The 15,563-nt window shown below is 41.6% G+C and overlaps 2 protein-coding genes and 1 non-coding gene across 3 annotated transcripts in view; 1 reads left to right on the forward strand and 2 right to left on the reverse strand.

The window, feature by feature from the left end:
• Sf3b3 (splicing factor 3b subunit 3) overlaps nucleotides 1-11,955 on the reverse strand; it is a 56,063-nt gene extending 44,108 nt beyond the window's left edge. Inside the window, exons 1-5 of the mRNA XM_008834980.3 lie at nucleotides 11,775-11,955; nucleotides 8,015-8,154; nucleotides 3,900-4,226; nucleotides 2,962-3,134; nucleotides 2,213-2,354 (exon numbers count right to left, since the gene is read on the reverse strand). Coding sequence (XP_008833202.1) covers nucleotides 2,213-2,354; nucleotides 2,962-3,134; nucleotides 3,900-4,226; nucleotides 8,015-8,084 — 712 coding nt within the window. The 5' untranslated portion in view covers nucleotides 8,085-8,154; nucleotides 11,775-11,955. The remainder of the gene's footprint in view (nucleotides 1-2,212; nucleotides 2,355-2,961; nucleotides 3,135-3,899; nucleotides 4,227-8,014; nucleotides 8,155-11,774) is intronic.
• LOC115070670 lies at nucleotides 3,516-3,594 on the reverse strand. Its single transcript, XR_003849822.1, has one exon. It is a non-coding gene; the product is annotated as a small nucleolar RNA SNORD111 (small nucleolar RNA).
• Nucleotides 11,956-12,190: 235 nt separating the features above from the next.
• The window catches only part of Cog4 (component of oligomeric golgi complex 4), a 44,157-nt gene continuing 40,784 nt past the window's right edge, over nucleotides 12,191-15,563 (forward strand). The window contains exon 1 of the mRNA XM_008834982.2: nucleotides 12,191-12,367. Within this exon, the coding sequence (XP_008833204.1) occupies nucleotides 12,209-12,367 (159 nt within the window). The 5' untranslated portion in view covers nucleotides 12,191-12,208. The remainder of the gene's footprint in view (nucleotides 12,368-15,563) is intronic.

Here is a 15,563-nt window from a genome sequence, read left to right on the forward strand (position 1 = left end):
GGGCTTTTGTGTAATGGTTGTGGGAGCCTATATAATCTCTACCTGAAGTTGCCTCGGGGTCAATTGCTCCACCAGACCTGCGTGTCTTGGAAGGATGGTCGGCCCCAGCTAGCTGGCCTAATAAAACTCTGCTTGATTTTTGCATCTCCATACTCGTGCATTTGTTCTCCAGAAGAGACCCACCGAGTCACGGTCCCTAACAATGCCTAAGCAAGAGCTACTTTGAACTGCAGATAAGCACAGTTTTCCTCCTCTAGTCTTTTAACAAAATGAATTAAACTGATTTTCTAATGGTCAAACATTGATGAGCCCCTACAAAATTCTACTTAGATATTTGAGTCTAAAATACTCCATTTGGAGCCAGATGTGGTAGCAAACAACTTTTAATCCCAGCACTTAGAAAGGAGAGGCAAGGGGATCAGAAGTCAAGGTCATCCTGAGCTACATAGTAAGTTTGAGGCCATCCTAGGGTACATGAGACTCTTTCAAAAATCAAATATAGGGGCTAGGGAGATGGCTCAGTTGGTAAAGTGCTTGTCAAGCAAGTATGAGAACCTGAGTTCAATCCCCAACACCCACATAAAAGCTGTGCGCAAAGGCCCATACCTATAATCCCAGCACTGAGGAGGCAGAAGCAGAGAGCTCCCTAGGGCTTTGCTGGCCCACCAGCCTAGCCAAATCTGTGAGCTGCAGGCTCAGTGAAGGATTCTATCTCAAAAACTAAGATGGAAAGCCATTGAGGAAAACAGCGAACAACTACTTTCTGCTTCCATACATAAAGTACATGCACCTGTACATACATACGCACACACACAAGTAAAAATAATGAAATTCTGAATTTGTTTGGTTGGAGCTATAGCTTAGTGGTAGGAATGCTTCCCTAGAATGCATGAGGCCACTGGTTCAATCCTTAACATTGCAAAAAATTTTAAAAGAAAACCGATTTGGTAAACATTTTATTAACTATGGTATTAACTAGCCTGTAAGTCTGCATTGATACTATCCTCACCTCAGTTTTGATACTCACTGTAGACCATATAATCTCATAGACTCATACGATGTCATTCCTTTTTTTTTTTTTTTTTAAACCTTGATCTTTTGATCAACTCACTGCTTCTGCCTCCTGAGTGCTGGGATTAAAGGCAACACCATACCTGGTCTTAGCTTTATTCTTTTAAATAAATAACTTTTATTATTTTTCTAGTATTCTGTGTGTCTCTATGTGTGGGTGTATACGACACTCATGCAAAGGTCAGAGCACACCCAGAGGGGTCGGTTCTCTCCTTCTACCACGTGGGTTCCAGCCATCAAATTCAGGCCATCAAGGTTGGTGGCAAGCACCCTGACCTGCCAAGTCATCTCACTGACCTTCAATTTCTTGTTAGATTCCCCCCTCCTTTTTTAAATTTTTATTTTATGTGTATGTGGGTACTGTCTGCATGTAGGTAAGTGCACCCGTGTTGTACAATGCCCACAGAGGACAGAAGAAGCTGTAGGATCTCCTGGAACTGTAGTTATAGACAGTTGTTAGCTGCCATGTGGGTGCTAGGATTCGAACCCAGGTCTGCTGCAAGAACAGCCAGTGTTCTTAACCGCTGAGCCATCTCTCCAGCCCCATTAGATCCCATTTCAATAATGCTTTTCAAAGTATTTCAACTATAGTTTCAAGTTCATAGACGTGTAGCTTTATTTTAGTGGGCTTGTCCATTTCATTTGTTTTTTTCAAACACTTAGGTTTGGATGAGCAGTTAAGACTGATAATAGAAAAATTATCACAGGGAATTAACAGTAATCAACATTCCAAACCAACTGCTTTTCCCCCTTTAGGTAGAAAGAGTTGCTAAAGGATAAGATACTCAGCACAACTTTTTTTAATCAATCACCCCATGTTAACTTTTAGCATCAAACCAGAAGCTAGGTATGGTAGTAAACTTTGTAATCCTAGCACTAGGGAGACTAAGGCAAGAAAAATGCCATGAGTTCAGTCAGCCTGAACTACCTAACCATGGCTACACAGAAAGAACCTGTCTTAAAAACAAAAATACAAAAAACCAAAACCATCAAAAATAACCAATCACAAAAACAAAATCCCCACAAGGTACTGGTTTATTATGAAAGGATTAATACCCAAATCTATGAAGTAAAAAGTTACTAAGTTTGGGCATACAATGGACAGAGTAAAAGACACACAGCAGCTCTGCAAGAAAGGTACCTGTAATAAGGAAGTTGCCATGTTCCTCCAAAGGTTCACTGTATTTTCGGACCACATGATTTAAACCAAGGTCTAACTCATAGAAAGTAAGCGTCTGCTGGGTATTAGCTGCTGCTTCCCCTGTGGGATCGTTGTCTGCTTCCTGTAGGAACACAGTAGCAGAGACTAAATCAGTGCCATAAAATCAAAGTTAAGTTCTAGACCTGGAAAGAACATCAGAACACTTCCATTTTTTTTTTTTTAAACAGACTTAATTCACTTTATTTTCCCATATAAAAGCCCTAGGCAGTAGCCACAGCTGGAGCCTGGGTTCTCTGCACAGACTCTGGTGTGGGTTTTCACTCTCAGGAATTCACCGATCATCTTGTGAGGACACTTCCATTTTACAAACAAGAAAACAGGTCCACAGATGCCATATAGTGTGACAAAGTTCATGCTACTATACGATGGCAGAACTATAACAAGGGTTCAAATCTGAATTTTGGCCAGTGATGCCCCTACTAGAGGCTTCCATTCAAAGCCGAGAAGTACGCTTCCCTTTACATTTCTCCCTTTACATTTCTCATGCAGCTTCTCCCAATAAATACCTCAAGTCCACAGAGCAATTGTAACCTATGAAACATTCTGAAGACTTTCAGTAAGGTAGAAAATATCTGCTAGTAAGAGTGATTTAACTCACATAATGGAGAAAATAATTTTTGGAAGAAACTGAGTTAACCAAAAAGGGTGGGGGGCTTGGTTCCCATTACCTCATAGTCCATTTCTAGACAAGCAAACATAGGGTTTTCAAACCCCACATCTACTCCAACCACATGATATACTAAAGTGTTCGCTTTGTGGGCCTCCAGGGGAGATGAAATTGTGAGTCGGGCTGCTGCATCTCTATTCAAGATATATACCAACTTCTGTTTCTCAATCGCACCTACAATTGAAAGAGATGAAACATACTAGATCTCCACATGATGAAGACAGTTAAACATACATCCTATTACTCTTTGAAAATAAGATTATTACTAACAATCACCATTAACTCTACAAGTATAGTACCTCAGGGCACTAACCTTTATTAAATTTTTAATGAGCTCTGGCCTGGTGTGGTGGGGCACGCCTTTAATCCCAGCACTTGGAAGGCAGAGGCAGGGGGAGGCAGGTCTACAGAGTGAGTTCCAGGCCAGCTGGGACTACAGGGAGACCCTGTCTCGAAAAGACCACAAAAATTATTTTTATTACCAAAACTATATTAACTTTATTCTTTGAATTAGATCCAATGATTTTGAAAAGTACTGAAAGGGTTGCCCTCTAGAGGCCTGATCAGACACACAGAACTTCCCTCAAGAATTTATCAGAGAAGAGACATGAATGTGAATCATCACTTCAGGCTGATGAAAGCAACCATATTGTACGGAGGGTCATTTCACTGTAGCCTTTGCTGCGGATAAAATAAGAAACTGAAAACAATTCTTTCCACCTAGATGAGAAGGTACCTCAGGACCTTTCTTACTGTTTTAAAAGAAAATGTTTTAAAAGTGGAAACCCAACTTTAAACTAGAGTAAATTCAACATAATGCCAAACTTCACTGTGTAAGTCAAACACTGGAATACTGCCAGGATCACAGCATTGTTACCCTACATGTGGGATTCACAGGAATCAGAGAAATACTCAAAGCAAATAAAGCAAGTCACTCACTGATCATAACAGCTCGCCCTTTGGGATCCACAGCTAAGAACTGGCCAGGAACGATACGACGGCATCCACTTTTGCCAAAAGTTTCTTGGTGAATTTTCTCAAACATATTCTTAGATGGCTGGTATTCCAAGATAACAATGCGTCCTGAGTCACTGCCAACTACAATGTAGTCTTTGGTGCCACCTGTTAGCCTAAAGGCCATGAGTGATCGAATAACACCAAATACTTCCACAGTGAGGAGGGTATGCACTTTGCCAGTGTTGGGGTCTGGGCGAAGTAACTCCAAGATCTTTCCACGGGAAACAACAATTTCCTGTTGTTTGGTTCCTAAATCACCAAAAAATAAAGATCACAAACAAAACTAATCCTAAAGGTAATCTGGATAGAAGTGATAGTGAAGATAATAGAAATTAAATAAATTGGGGTACATGTGTTTTGAATTAATTTATTCTATTTGAAAAGGTACTTTTCCAAGAACTGATCTAACAGTAGTTATCAGAAAAGATTTTTATAGGGTCATATAAGTTAATTTTTTAAAAACCTTATTTTTCAGGGCTGGAGAGATGGCTCAGCGGTTAAGAACACTGGTTGTTCCTGCAGAAGACCCGGGTTCAAATCCCAGCACCCATGTAACAGCTAACAACTGTCTGTAACTCCAATCCCAGGGGATCCAACAGCCTCTTCTGACCTCAGGCATTGCATGACACCACTGCACTTATCTCCACGCAGGCAATACACACATACACATAATACAAAATAAATAAATACAATTAAAAAACAACAACAACAACAACAACAAAAAAACCCTCATTTTCCACCAGGCATGGTGGCACACGCCTTTGGTCCCAGCACTCAAGAGGCAGGAGGATCTCTGTGAATTCAAGGCCAGCCTGGTCTACACAGTGAGTTCCAGGAAAAAAAAAAAAGCACCTTATTTTCCTAAGATATGCCATCAATATGCACAACTGGGAACTATCTGTTACTGATAATGAGGCCCTACAGTACCCATGGGAAACTGGTTTCAGGAACTGAGCCCCTCAGATAACAAAATCCACAAATGTCAAGTCCCTTACATAAAATACAGTGTGTGCATACAACCTACGGGTATGCTACCCTACACTTTAAATCATTTAGTGCCAGTCATTGTGGTACATGAGTGGAGTGACAGCTACTCCAGAGGCTAACGCAGTATTAACTGAGTCTAGGAGTTCAAGGTCAGTTTGAGCAACACGGCAAGACATTTCTGTCTCCTGCCCCACCAATTTGCTCCTAGCCAAGACTCAAACTCACAATACTCGTTCTTCAGCCTCCAGAGTGCTAAGATTACAGACATGTGCTACCATGCTCAAATGAGATCCTATCCTTTAAAAAAATTTTAACTAGCTCTAGATTACTTATAATAACTAACAATAATGTAAATGCTATGGCTATACAATATTGTTTAGAAAAATGTCTATATAGCTTAAGTACATTTAAAAATGTTCTGAATATTTTCCATTTTTTAAAGATTTATATTTTTCTTTTTTATTATTTTATGGGCATAGGTGTCTTGCCTGCATGTGCATTAAGTGCACCTGTGTTGCACAGTGCTTTTGGAGGTCAGAAGTGGGCACTGGATTCCCCTGGAACTGGAGTTATGGATGGTTGTTAGCTGCCATGTGGGTGCTGAGAATCGAACCTGGGTCCTCTTCAAGAGCAGCCAGTGTTCTTAACCACTGAACCACCTCTCCGGCTCCTTATTTTTATCATTTTTAATTAAGTTTATGTGTGTGGGTTTGTATATAGGAAGGAGTACAGTTACCTAAGAAAACCAGACAGATCGGCTCCCCAAGAGCTAGAATTGTAAGCAGCTGTTGAGTTGTGTGTGTGAGTTCTAGGAATTAAACTAGGTCCTCTGCAAGAGCAGCAAGTGCTCGTAAGCACTAAGCCATCTCTCCACCCTCAATTTTCTTATTTGAAATACCTCTATATAAAAAGAATATTGGTAGCTAGGCATGGTGGCTCATGTCTTTAAACACTTAAGAGGCACAGGCAGGCAGATCTCTGTGAGGTCTCATCTACATTCATGGATTCAGGAAATGCAAAATTCACACGTAATGAGACAACTGTGTAACATTTAGAAACTTCCTAATTGCAAAACATCCCAAAATCTCTCTTTCCAGTCCACCCTGAAAGCTAATGGTCTAAGTCATTATAGTAAGTTTCTGTACAGTTTAATGCAATGTCTCAAAAACTTTTATAGCTGTTGTCTTATACATACTTTGCTACTGCTAAACCCATTAGAAAGTTCATTTATGAGCTAGATATGGTAGAACATGCCTGTAAATCCCAGCACTATGGAGGTAGGAGGATCAGAATTTCAAGACCACCCTTAGTACCGCCCTGGGCTACCTGAGACCCTGTCTTGAAAAAAAAATTTTTGTCTTCATTTTTAAGTGAAATCAAACTGGGCATGGTAACTCACACCTGAAAGCTGAGCCAGGAAGACTGCTAAAAATTAAAATCAAAGCCAGTCTGGACTACAACAGAGTAAGGCTTTTTTTTTTTTTTTTTTCCTGAGAGACAAGGTCTTACTATGTAGCCTGGCTACCCTCAAATTCAATGTATAGATGATGACCTTGAACTCCCAATCTTCCTGCCTCTACTTCCCAAGTGGTAGGATTACAAATCCAAGCCACACCAGCAAGTTATTTTCTGCTACAGTTTCTGATTTGTATGTGTGCATTTGTGTATGATATATGCGTGTATGTTTGTATGCGAGTATGATGTACACTTGCCACAAGAGGTGCATGTGTGGAGGTCAGAAGAGTGAAGTGTTGGCCACTGCCTTCCACCTTGTTTCAGTCTCCTGTCGCTGTATACACTGGCTTACAATGCACTACTACATCTAGTTATATGTAGGTTCTGTGAGCCAAATTCAGGTGCTCACGCTTGTAAAGCAAGCACGTGCTTACTGAGCCATCTCCCCAGATTGTCTAGTTTTTTTCAGACAAGGCCTCACTATGTAGCCTTGGCTGGTCTGGAACTCACTACGTAGACCTGGCTACCTCAAACTCAGAGAGCTCTGGCTGCCTCTGCCTCCCAAGCACTGGCATTAGAGGTGTGTGCTACCAAGCTAGACCCCTTCTCTGGCTTTTTTACGTAAGTTCTAGGGATCAAGCTTAGGTCTATATGCTTGCACTCAAGTATCTTTCCAGCCCAGTTTTGATATTTTTAATTTTTATTTTATTTGTGCGTATGTATATGTGTGTGCATGCGAGTGCGTGTGAGTAAAAGTGCATGTCTGCACATATGCCACGGCACATATATGATGACTAGAGGAGAACTTTCAAAAGTCAGTTTTCTCCTTACATGGGTTCTAGGGCCCAAACTCTGGTTGTCAGGCTTAAGCAACAAGTTTATTTGTCTCAAAAGCTATCTCACCAGTTAGAATTCTAACCATGTATCTTAGGCTGGCCTCAAATCTACTATGTAGCTCCTGTTAGCCTTAAAGTCATGAGCCTACTGTCTCAGCCTCCAATACTGAGATTACACATATGAGCTACCACACATTGTTAAGACATTCTTTTTATAAATTTGGTGACAAACGCATGATCAAGAATCATGATTTCAGGCAGGTTTTGGTGGGGCACATGGGTAACCCCAGCACTAGCAGGCTGAGACAGCAGCCCTGAGTTTGAGGCTAGCTTAAAGTGAGACTGTCTCAAAAAAAAAAGAGTGAGGATGGTGGCATACACCTTTAATCCCAGCACTTGGGAGGCAGAGGCAGGCAGAGGCCAAGCTAGTCTACATAGTGAGTTCCAGGCCAGCTGGAGCTACAGGAAGACCCTGTCTCCAAAAAACAAATAAAAAACCATGACTTATACATCTTGTTATGTCCCATCTGGGAGGAGATATGCACCTATGAGGAGAATTATTCAAAGAAATGCACTTGAAATCAGGTAACACTTAATACACCTTAATTTAACACGAATCTCACAGAATACAAACCACATTTGAATTGTTCTTATTTATCAGCAATTCTTTTCTTGTAAATGAAAAGCATTTCCCTGAACAAGAGATAAGTAAAATATATACTGACTCATTTCAATCCACAAAGATAATAAAGAACTTACCCGAGAAGTTGCCATGGATGGCAAAGCTGATGCCAGTGGCACGCTGCAAGGTCAAGTTGTACAGGAACATGGTAGCAGCAAAAGTGAGATCCCCAGGACTCCAGGCCTTGGTTATACCAACAGTATCAAGTCAAAGTGGGCTAAGAACACATTAAAAAAAAAAAAAAGGTAACTGGGAAATCCTTTTTGCTTTTTAAAGATGTATTTATTTTTATTATTTTTTGGGGGAGGGGTCTTTTTGAGGCAGGGTCTCCCTGTAGCCCCAACTGGCCTGGAACTCACTATGTAGACCAGGCTGGTCTTGAACTCACAGAGATCTGCCTGCCCCTGCCTCTGGAGTGCTGGGATTAAAGGCGTGTGCCACCACACCCAGTATACAAGTATTTTGCCTGCATGCCTGACTAGTGCCTGCAGAGGCCAGAAGAGGGTGTCATATCCCCTGGAACTGAAGTTACAGACAGTTGGGGGCTCCCATGTGGATGCTAGAAACTAGAACTGGGCTTTCTACAAAAGCAGCAGTACTCTTTTTTTCTTTTTTAAACTTTTTAAGAATTTCATTTATTATTTTTATTTTATGTGTATGCACGTATCACCTGCATGTAGGTAAGTGCAATGCCTGCGGAGCTCAGAAGAGGCTGTCGGATCCCCTGGGACTGGAGTTACAGACAGTTGTTCGCTGCCATGTGGGTGCTGGGATTCAAACCGGGGTCTTCTGTAAGAACAACCAGTGTTCTTAACAGCTGAGCCATCTCTCTAGCCCTGCAGCAGTACTCTTATTCACTGAGCCACAGAAATTTTCTCCAGCCCTCAATAGGATAAACCACAATATCCTATCTCAAGAAAAGGAAAAGGACAAGGAAAAAAAAAAAAAAAAAAAAGAAAAAGCGAGGCATGGTGGCTCATTCCTAAAGTCCCAGAATTGGAAAGGCAGAGGGAGGAGGATCACTGCAAGTCTGAAACCAGCTTGAGCTACACAGTCAGTTCCAGGCTGGACTACAAAGATCCTGTATCAAGGAAGAAATAAAAGAATCCTATGTAGTATGCATTTTCATACTCTTTTTATAGTTAAGGACAATGAAGCTCAGAAATTAGATCACCTGCCTAATATTATAGCAAGTGGTGAAATGACCGGGGCTAGGATTTGCTCATTAATACAACGTGCCAATTTATCATTTTTGATAAACTAAGATCTATTTAAGTGTAGTTAATTAACTGTACACATTTCACATCATTCAAAATTCAAAACCAGGGCTGGGCATAGTGGCACACACCTTTAATCAAAGCAACTCTATGGGCAAGAGGCAAAGGCAGGCAATCTCTATGATGTGAGTTTGAGGCCAGTTTGGTCTACATAGTAAGTTCCAGGCCAGGCAGGACTACACAGTGAGACAGTCTCAAAAAATAAATAAGTCCAAAAGCCTAGCAAAAAACCCTTCATGTCCATTTCCCAGCTCTCTCTAGAAGAATAAACTTACCAAATTTTATCTTATCATATGTGTACATACATTTATACCATATTTTATGTTCTCTCTTTAACCAAAGGACTGGTACTATATATACTCACAGTGAACTGCAACTTTCCTATTAGTTACTGTGATACCACTAGACAAAGGCTTTCTCATTTTTGTTTTTTGGGTTTTTTTTTTTTTTTTTTTTTTTTTTTGAGATGAGGTCTCCCCATAGTTCTAGCTGGCCTGGAACTTACTATGTAGATCAGGCCTCAGTGATCCGCCTGCCTCTGCCTCTGCCTCCCCAGTGCTGGGACTAAAAGCAAGTGCCACCACTCCCAGCTGTCATTTTTCTTTTACAACTGCAGAGTATCTTTTTTTTTTTCCATTACAATAGCATTGACATATTCAATAACAATTTCTAGAGCTACAATGCATCTCTTTCAAAATTGGCTGTAAATTTTTAGGTTTACAGCCTGGATTCACTATGGCGACCAGGCTGGCCTTGAACTCACAGAGATCCACACACCTGACTCCCGCGTGCTGGGGTTAAAGGCGTGCGCCACCACACCCAACCTCACTTTTTAAACCTCATATCTTTTCCCATTCTCATTAATCTACTCATAACACTTGACATTCCCCCAAGGGACTAGGGGTGGAGCTGAGTTTATAATCAAATCAGGAATCTCAGGGTTTAATCCCCAGAGATATTGAGGTTATACAATATTGTACTCAGTATAAACCCTGTAAGACATAAAATTAAATGAGGTTTTAACCTTTAAAAAAGATCTCCATTTCATTATTAAAATACACAGTTTCATTTCTAATCTCTATACACCTGATTATTACTAGTCAGAGTCAGTTACTTTCTGAGCTCCTTGGCATCTGAGCATGCATATAAAGTCATGAGGTAGATTTCAATGGTAACGTTTTTCACATCTACTAATTATTAAGGAGCAAGTTTTTATGCTTTGAAGAATTATTTAAAAAAAATTTTTTAGAATCTAATAACCACATTTGAAGAAGCATTTCATTACAGCTTTAACATACTCAGTAACACACTCCAGAACAAGGATACATCTCTTTCAAAAGTGGCTGTAAGTTTTTAGGTTTACAGTTGAATTAATACAGTTATACAATACTGAACTCAGTATAAACCCTGTAAGCTATAAAATTGAATGAGTTTTTACCCTTTAAAGAAGATCTCCATTTCATTTTAAAATACGCTGTTTCCAACAACTGCAGAGTATCTTAATTCAATGGCTATATTACAATTTATTTAGCTAGGAATACTAATGAATACTCAGATCATTTCCAATTTAGACTGTTACTACTGCAAAGGAAGTATCATATATATCATTCATTTATAGGTGCATGAATGTATCTCCAAGATTAGCTTAGACATGGAATTGGAAGACTGAAGGATTTAAACATATTAAATTTGGTATTTGCAAATTGCCCTTCAGAGGCCTTACCAATTTAGGTAACAGGCAATGTCTGAGTTCCTGTTGGCCCATAACCAGTCAAAGTGATGTTAAGACTTTTTGACATTTGCTAATTTAACAGGTGAAAATCTGGTATTTTACTCTGGTTTTCATTTGCACCTCATACTGCTCTATATTTAAAGAGATCTTTTTGTTTGTGGTTATGGGAACCGAACCCAGGGCCTCACCCAAAAGCTCTACCACTGAGCTACACTTCAGGCTGATGATTTTAAAACTGAAACCTGCTCACCATTAAACACTAAAACTCAACTTACATTCCATTCAATACTTGGGAAAGCTTTTACCTCCTCACCCACCCATTAACTGCGATTACTGCAAGACGCCTGGGCGATTTCTCAGTGTCCTTTCTCTATGTTCTAAGGGAAAACACCACTGCACTCAAATTCTGCAAAACTCTCAACGTAGGCATCACCATCCTTCATTTTGTATAGGAAAAAAACAGGTTTAGAGGACAAAACAAAATGCCGAACTACCAAAGCACAAATTCAAACCAGAATCCTGGCTCCAAAAGCTGTTTCTCTTATTTACCTTTCAAACAATGTCTCTCCCCCTTCTCGGGAGGAAACCCCCTCACCCCCAGGATATAACCTAAATTGGCATCCGCCTCCCTACCCTCCACCCTCAACCTCCGCTCGTGCTGAAGACTCAGCACGCGCCACCACGCCAGGCTTGCAAGCCTTACTTGGCGGGCAGAAGTAGGGAAAGAGCCCGGAAGCCACTTGCACACCCCCGCGTCCCGTGCATCCCCCGCCTGTCGAACCACTCGGGCCTAAAACTGCCCGAGACTCCCACCAAAGTGCCTGGTACCTTCCCCGCGCGGCCACTTTCCACCTCCTCGGGCCCGGCAAGCTGCGAGGCCACGTCTTTACCCTGCAGCAGGAAGGATGGCGTTGGTATCCAACGGATAGTGAATTCCTTCAAGGACTAAGCCACCAACGCCAAGCCGCGGGCGTCCGCCATTAGCCCTTAAGACGGGGGGCCCTTCTGATGGCGCGCATAGAAAGAGGTACCCAACCTGCGCCTGAAGAATATGTGTAATTTTAAAAATGCTTCCTTCTACCTATACAGCATTTAAATTATTTAAATATTACAGTAGCTTTTTTCTAGAATAGAAAATTACGTTTTAAAAAAATTGTTTTTCTAATTAATTGATCGGGCATTTTTGTGGACAGCCTCAAGGGCCGCGACGCCAACGCGGAGGGGGACCTCGCGGAAACGGAAGCACCAGATGGGGGCCCAAGATGGCGGAAGTGGACGTCCCTTCGAAGTTGTCAGGAGTTCCTCCGCCGTCGGAGGTGGTGGGAGGAGGTTGCCGCTCGGAAATCTCCACCGAGCTTATTTGCTCCCTGACAGAACTGCAGGAGCTGGAAGCTGTGTACGAAAGGCTCTGCGGCGAGGAGGTGGGGAGCCTAGCCTGCTCTTTTTCCAGGAGGGGCACAGGGCATTGGAGGCGTCAGTCTTGGGAAACTGGGCGGTGGCAAGCTGTCTCACTATCCGGGGAAACAAAAACGCAGCTAGCCGAGACGCGGTAGTGTAGCTGGGTGTTTAGAGACACCTGTCAACTCTATTCACTCAAGCTTGTTTACTCAGATGCCTGAAGGATCTGCAATCCCTACTCTTCCCCCCCCCCGCCCCCGTTGCTTTCCTTGGCCAATAAGTTAGAATGAAAGTATGTGGCAAACCGATTTTCAGCGTAAGAATTGCATTGACTTGGGAATGAAACAGCTCCTTCTCATTAAGAGGGAGGTTGCAAATTGACTTCAAGTTTTCATTGTAAGGGATGGTTTCTGAGTGTAATTTTAGCATTTCAGTTAAATGCAGAAATTGGCGTTTAAGTTTTTTTTTTTTTTTTTTTTTTTTACTTCTTTTTGAGACAGGGTCTCATTGTATAGCCCTAAGTCGATTGCCAGCCCGTCATTGCCTCCCAAGTGTTGGGGTTGAAGGCTCGTGCCACCAAAGCCCAGCTCAACTTTTTTTTTTTTTTTTGAGACGCGCTCTCTGCTGCCTACACTGTCCTCAAATTTGCTATCCTTCTGGGCATTCTCCCAAATAGCTGGGATTGAAAGCACACATCACTGCACCCTGCTTGGAGTTTGAACTTTTAAGACTGAAGCACAACTGTCTAGTCTTGATGGCTCATCTTTTGTACCTCTGATGTATTGTCAAGTAAATGATGTGGACATAATTCTGATTCCTTTCAACTGATACCATGGTATCTCCTTTTACTTCCTTTACTTTTCTGGGGCGACCTGGTACCCAATGGGGTTGGGTTGCTAGCTAGTCAGAAGGACTAGCACTTTTAATGGGATGGAGAGATGATTACTGATATTTTGAATATTTTCAAATATTACCTTGCATCAACTAGCAATTTCTTTTCTTTCTTTTTTTCGGGGGGAGGGGGGTTCTTTTTGAGACAGTGTCTTCCTGAAGCCCCAGCTGACCTGGAACTCACTATGTAGACCAAGCTGGCCTGGAACTCACAGAGATCTGCCTGCCTCAGCATGTGCCACCATGCCTGGCCTTCAGTAGCAAGTTCTAATACTTTCTCAGCAAGAAGTGTTTTCACTTAACATTTCTAACTTTATATTCTCTGAGTCAGTCAATACTTTCAGTAAAAAAAAATTTGAGGTCTTACATATGTACTACTGTTGGCTCTGTGTTTGTATTTGATGACTGTCAAAGGAAATTTTCCTCTGCATCCTCCTGGACTATCTTAATGAAAATATGTAGCTAATATTGAACTGTATGCTACATACATTTTTTTAAAGATTTTTTTTAATCTTTATATGTATGGGTGTTTTGCTTGCATGTTTGTGTCTGTACCATATACATGCCTGGTGCCTTACAGGCCAGAAGAGGGCTTTGGATCCCATGAAAGTAGAGTTGCAGACCATTGTGAACTGATGTGTGTGTGCTAGGAATCAAACCTGGGTCTTCTGCAAGAGCAGCAAGTGTTCTTAACTGCTGCTCTTAACTGGAGCCATCTCTTCAGCCCTCCTACATATACTTTTCAAAATACTTTCATTATTCTGTTTCATTTGCTATGCCTATCTTTTTTTTAAATTATGTGTATAACTGTGTGAGAGGCCAGAGGTGTTGGATCCCCTGGAACTGGAGTTACAGGTGGTTGTGAGCGGCCTGATCTGGGTGCTGAGAACCAAATTCATGTCCTCCGAAGAGCAGTATGCACTCTTAACTGCTCTGCCATCTCTCGAGCCCCACTGGCCCTATCTTATGAAGGTGAGGAAATAAAAGCAGAGCCACATGTGATGCACACATGTAATCCCAGCACTCAGAAGGCTAGGGCAGGAGCATCTCAAGTTCAAGACTAACCTGGCTTACCTACCGAGAGAGACTTTGTCTCAAGAAAAAGAAAGAGAGAGAGAGAGAGAGGGGAAGGAAGGAAGGAAAGAAAGGAAAGAGAGGAAAAAAAACCCCTAAAACATGAGTACGTAAATTGAGCCAGGTATGGTGGTGCATGCCTTTAATCCCAGCGCTGGGGAGGCAGGCGGAAGGCCAGCCTGATCTACATAGTGAGTTCCAGGACAGCTGGAGCTGCAGGGAGACCCTGTCTCAAAAAGACCAAAAAAGAAAAAAAAGAGTTCACAAATTGAGGTAGCATAATAAATGGCCATACTGAGAAGTATAATTATCCTCTCATTAAGTATTAAGGAAGAAAGGATTTTTTTTTTATGATGGCCACCTTGTTTAGTTTACTTAATTTTGTTTCTTTTCTTTCTTAAATTTATTTTTAATTACTTTTATGAGTTTGAGTGTTTTACCTGCATGTATGTAAATGCACCCATGTCATACAGTGCCCACAGAAGCCAGAAGAGGGCTTCAGATCCCCTAAAACTGGAGTTCAGATGGTTGTTAGCTACCATGTTGAGTCAGGAACTGAAACTGGGTCCTCTGTAAGAACAGCCAGTAGACTTAACCACTGAGCCATCTATCTCCAGCCACTTTCTATAATTTATATGTGTGTGTATGTGTGTAAGATCTAGGGTGCCATAGCACAAGTGTGGCAGTCAGAGGACAACTTGCACTGTATGGCTGCTGAGGATCAATCTCCTGTCATCAAGCTTGGTAGCAGCCCCTTTACCTACTGAGCCATCTCACCAGTCCTTGTTTTGTTTTTGAAACAGAGTTTCATGTAACTCAGGTGGGCCTCAACCTGGCTATGTAGCCAAGATGGCCTTGAACTCCTGATCTTCCTATCTCCTGAGTTGGGAAAACAAGAATGCATTATTACACCCGACTTAGCCACTAGATTTTAAAGCCTATCTGTGTGAAGCACTGTATGGTATTGAATAAAACTATTTGTTCCCAGGCTGGAGAGATGGCTCACCGGTTAAGAACACTTGCTGCTTTTTCAGAGGACCCCAGTTCAGGTCCTAGCACACACATCAGTGACTGACAACTACCTGTAACTCCAGCTTCAGGGGATCTGATACCCTCTTCTGGCCTCCTCAGGTATCTGCACATATATAGCATATACTCAAATAGACATACACATAAATAAAAATATTTAAAAGGACCACTGAAACAACTTGGTGATAAAGGCACTTGCCACCAAACCCAACAACCTGAATTTGA

Source organism: Nannospalax galili, unplaced genomic scaffold, assembly GCF_000622305.1.
Source record: "Nannospalax galili isolate Female #2095 unplaced genomic scaffold, S.galili_v1.0 scaffold56, whole genome shotgun sequence".
NCBI lineage: Eukaryota > Metazoa > Chordata > Mammalia > Rodentia > Spalacidae > Nannospalax > Nannospalax galili.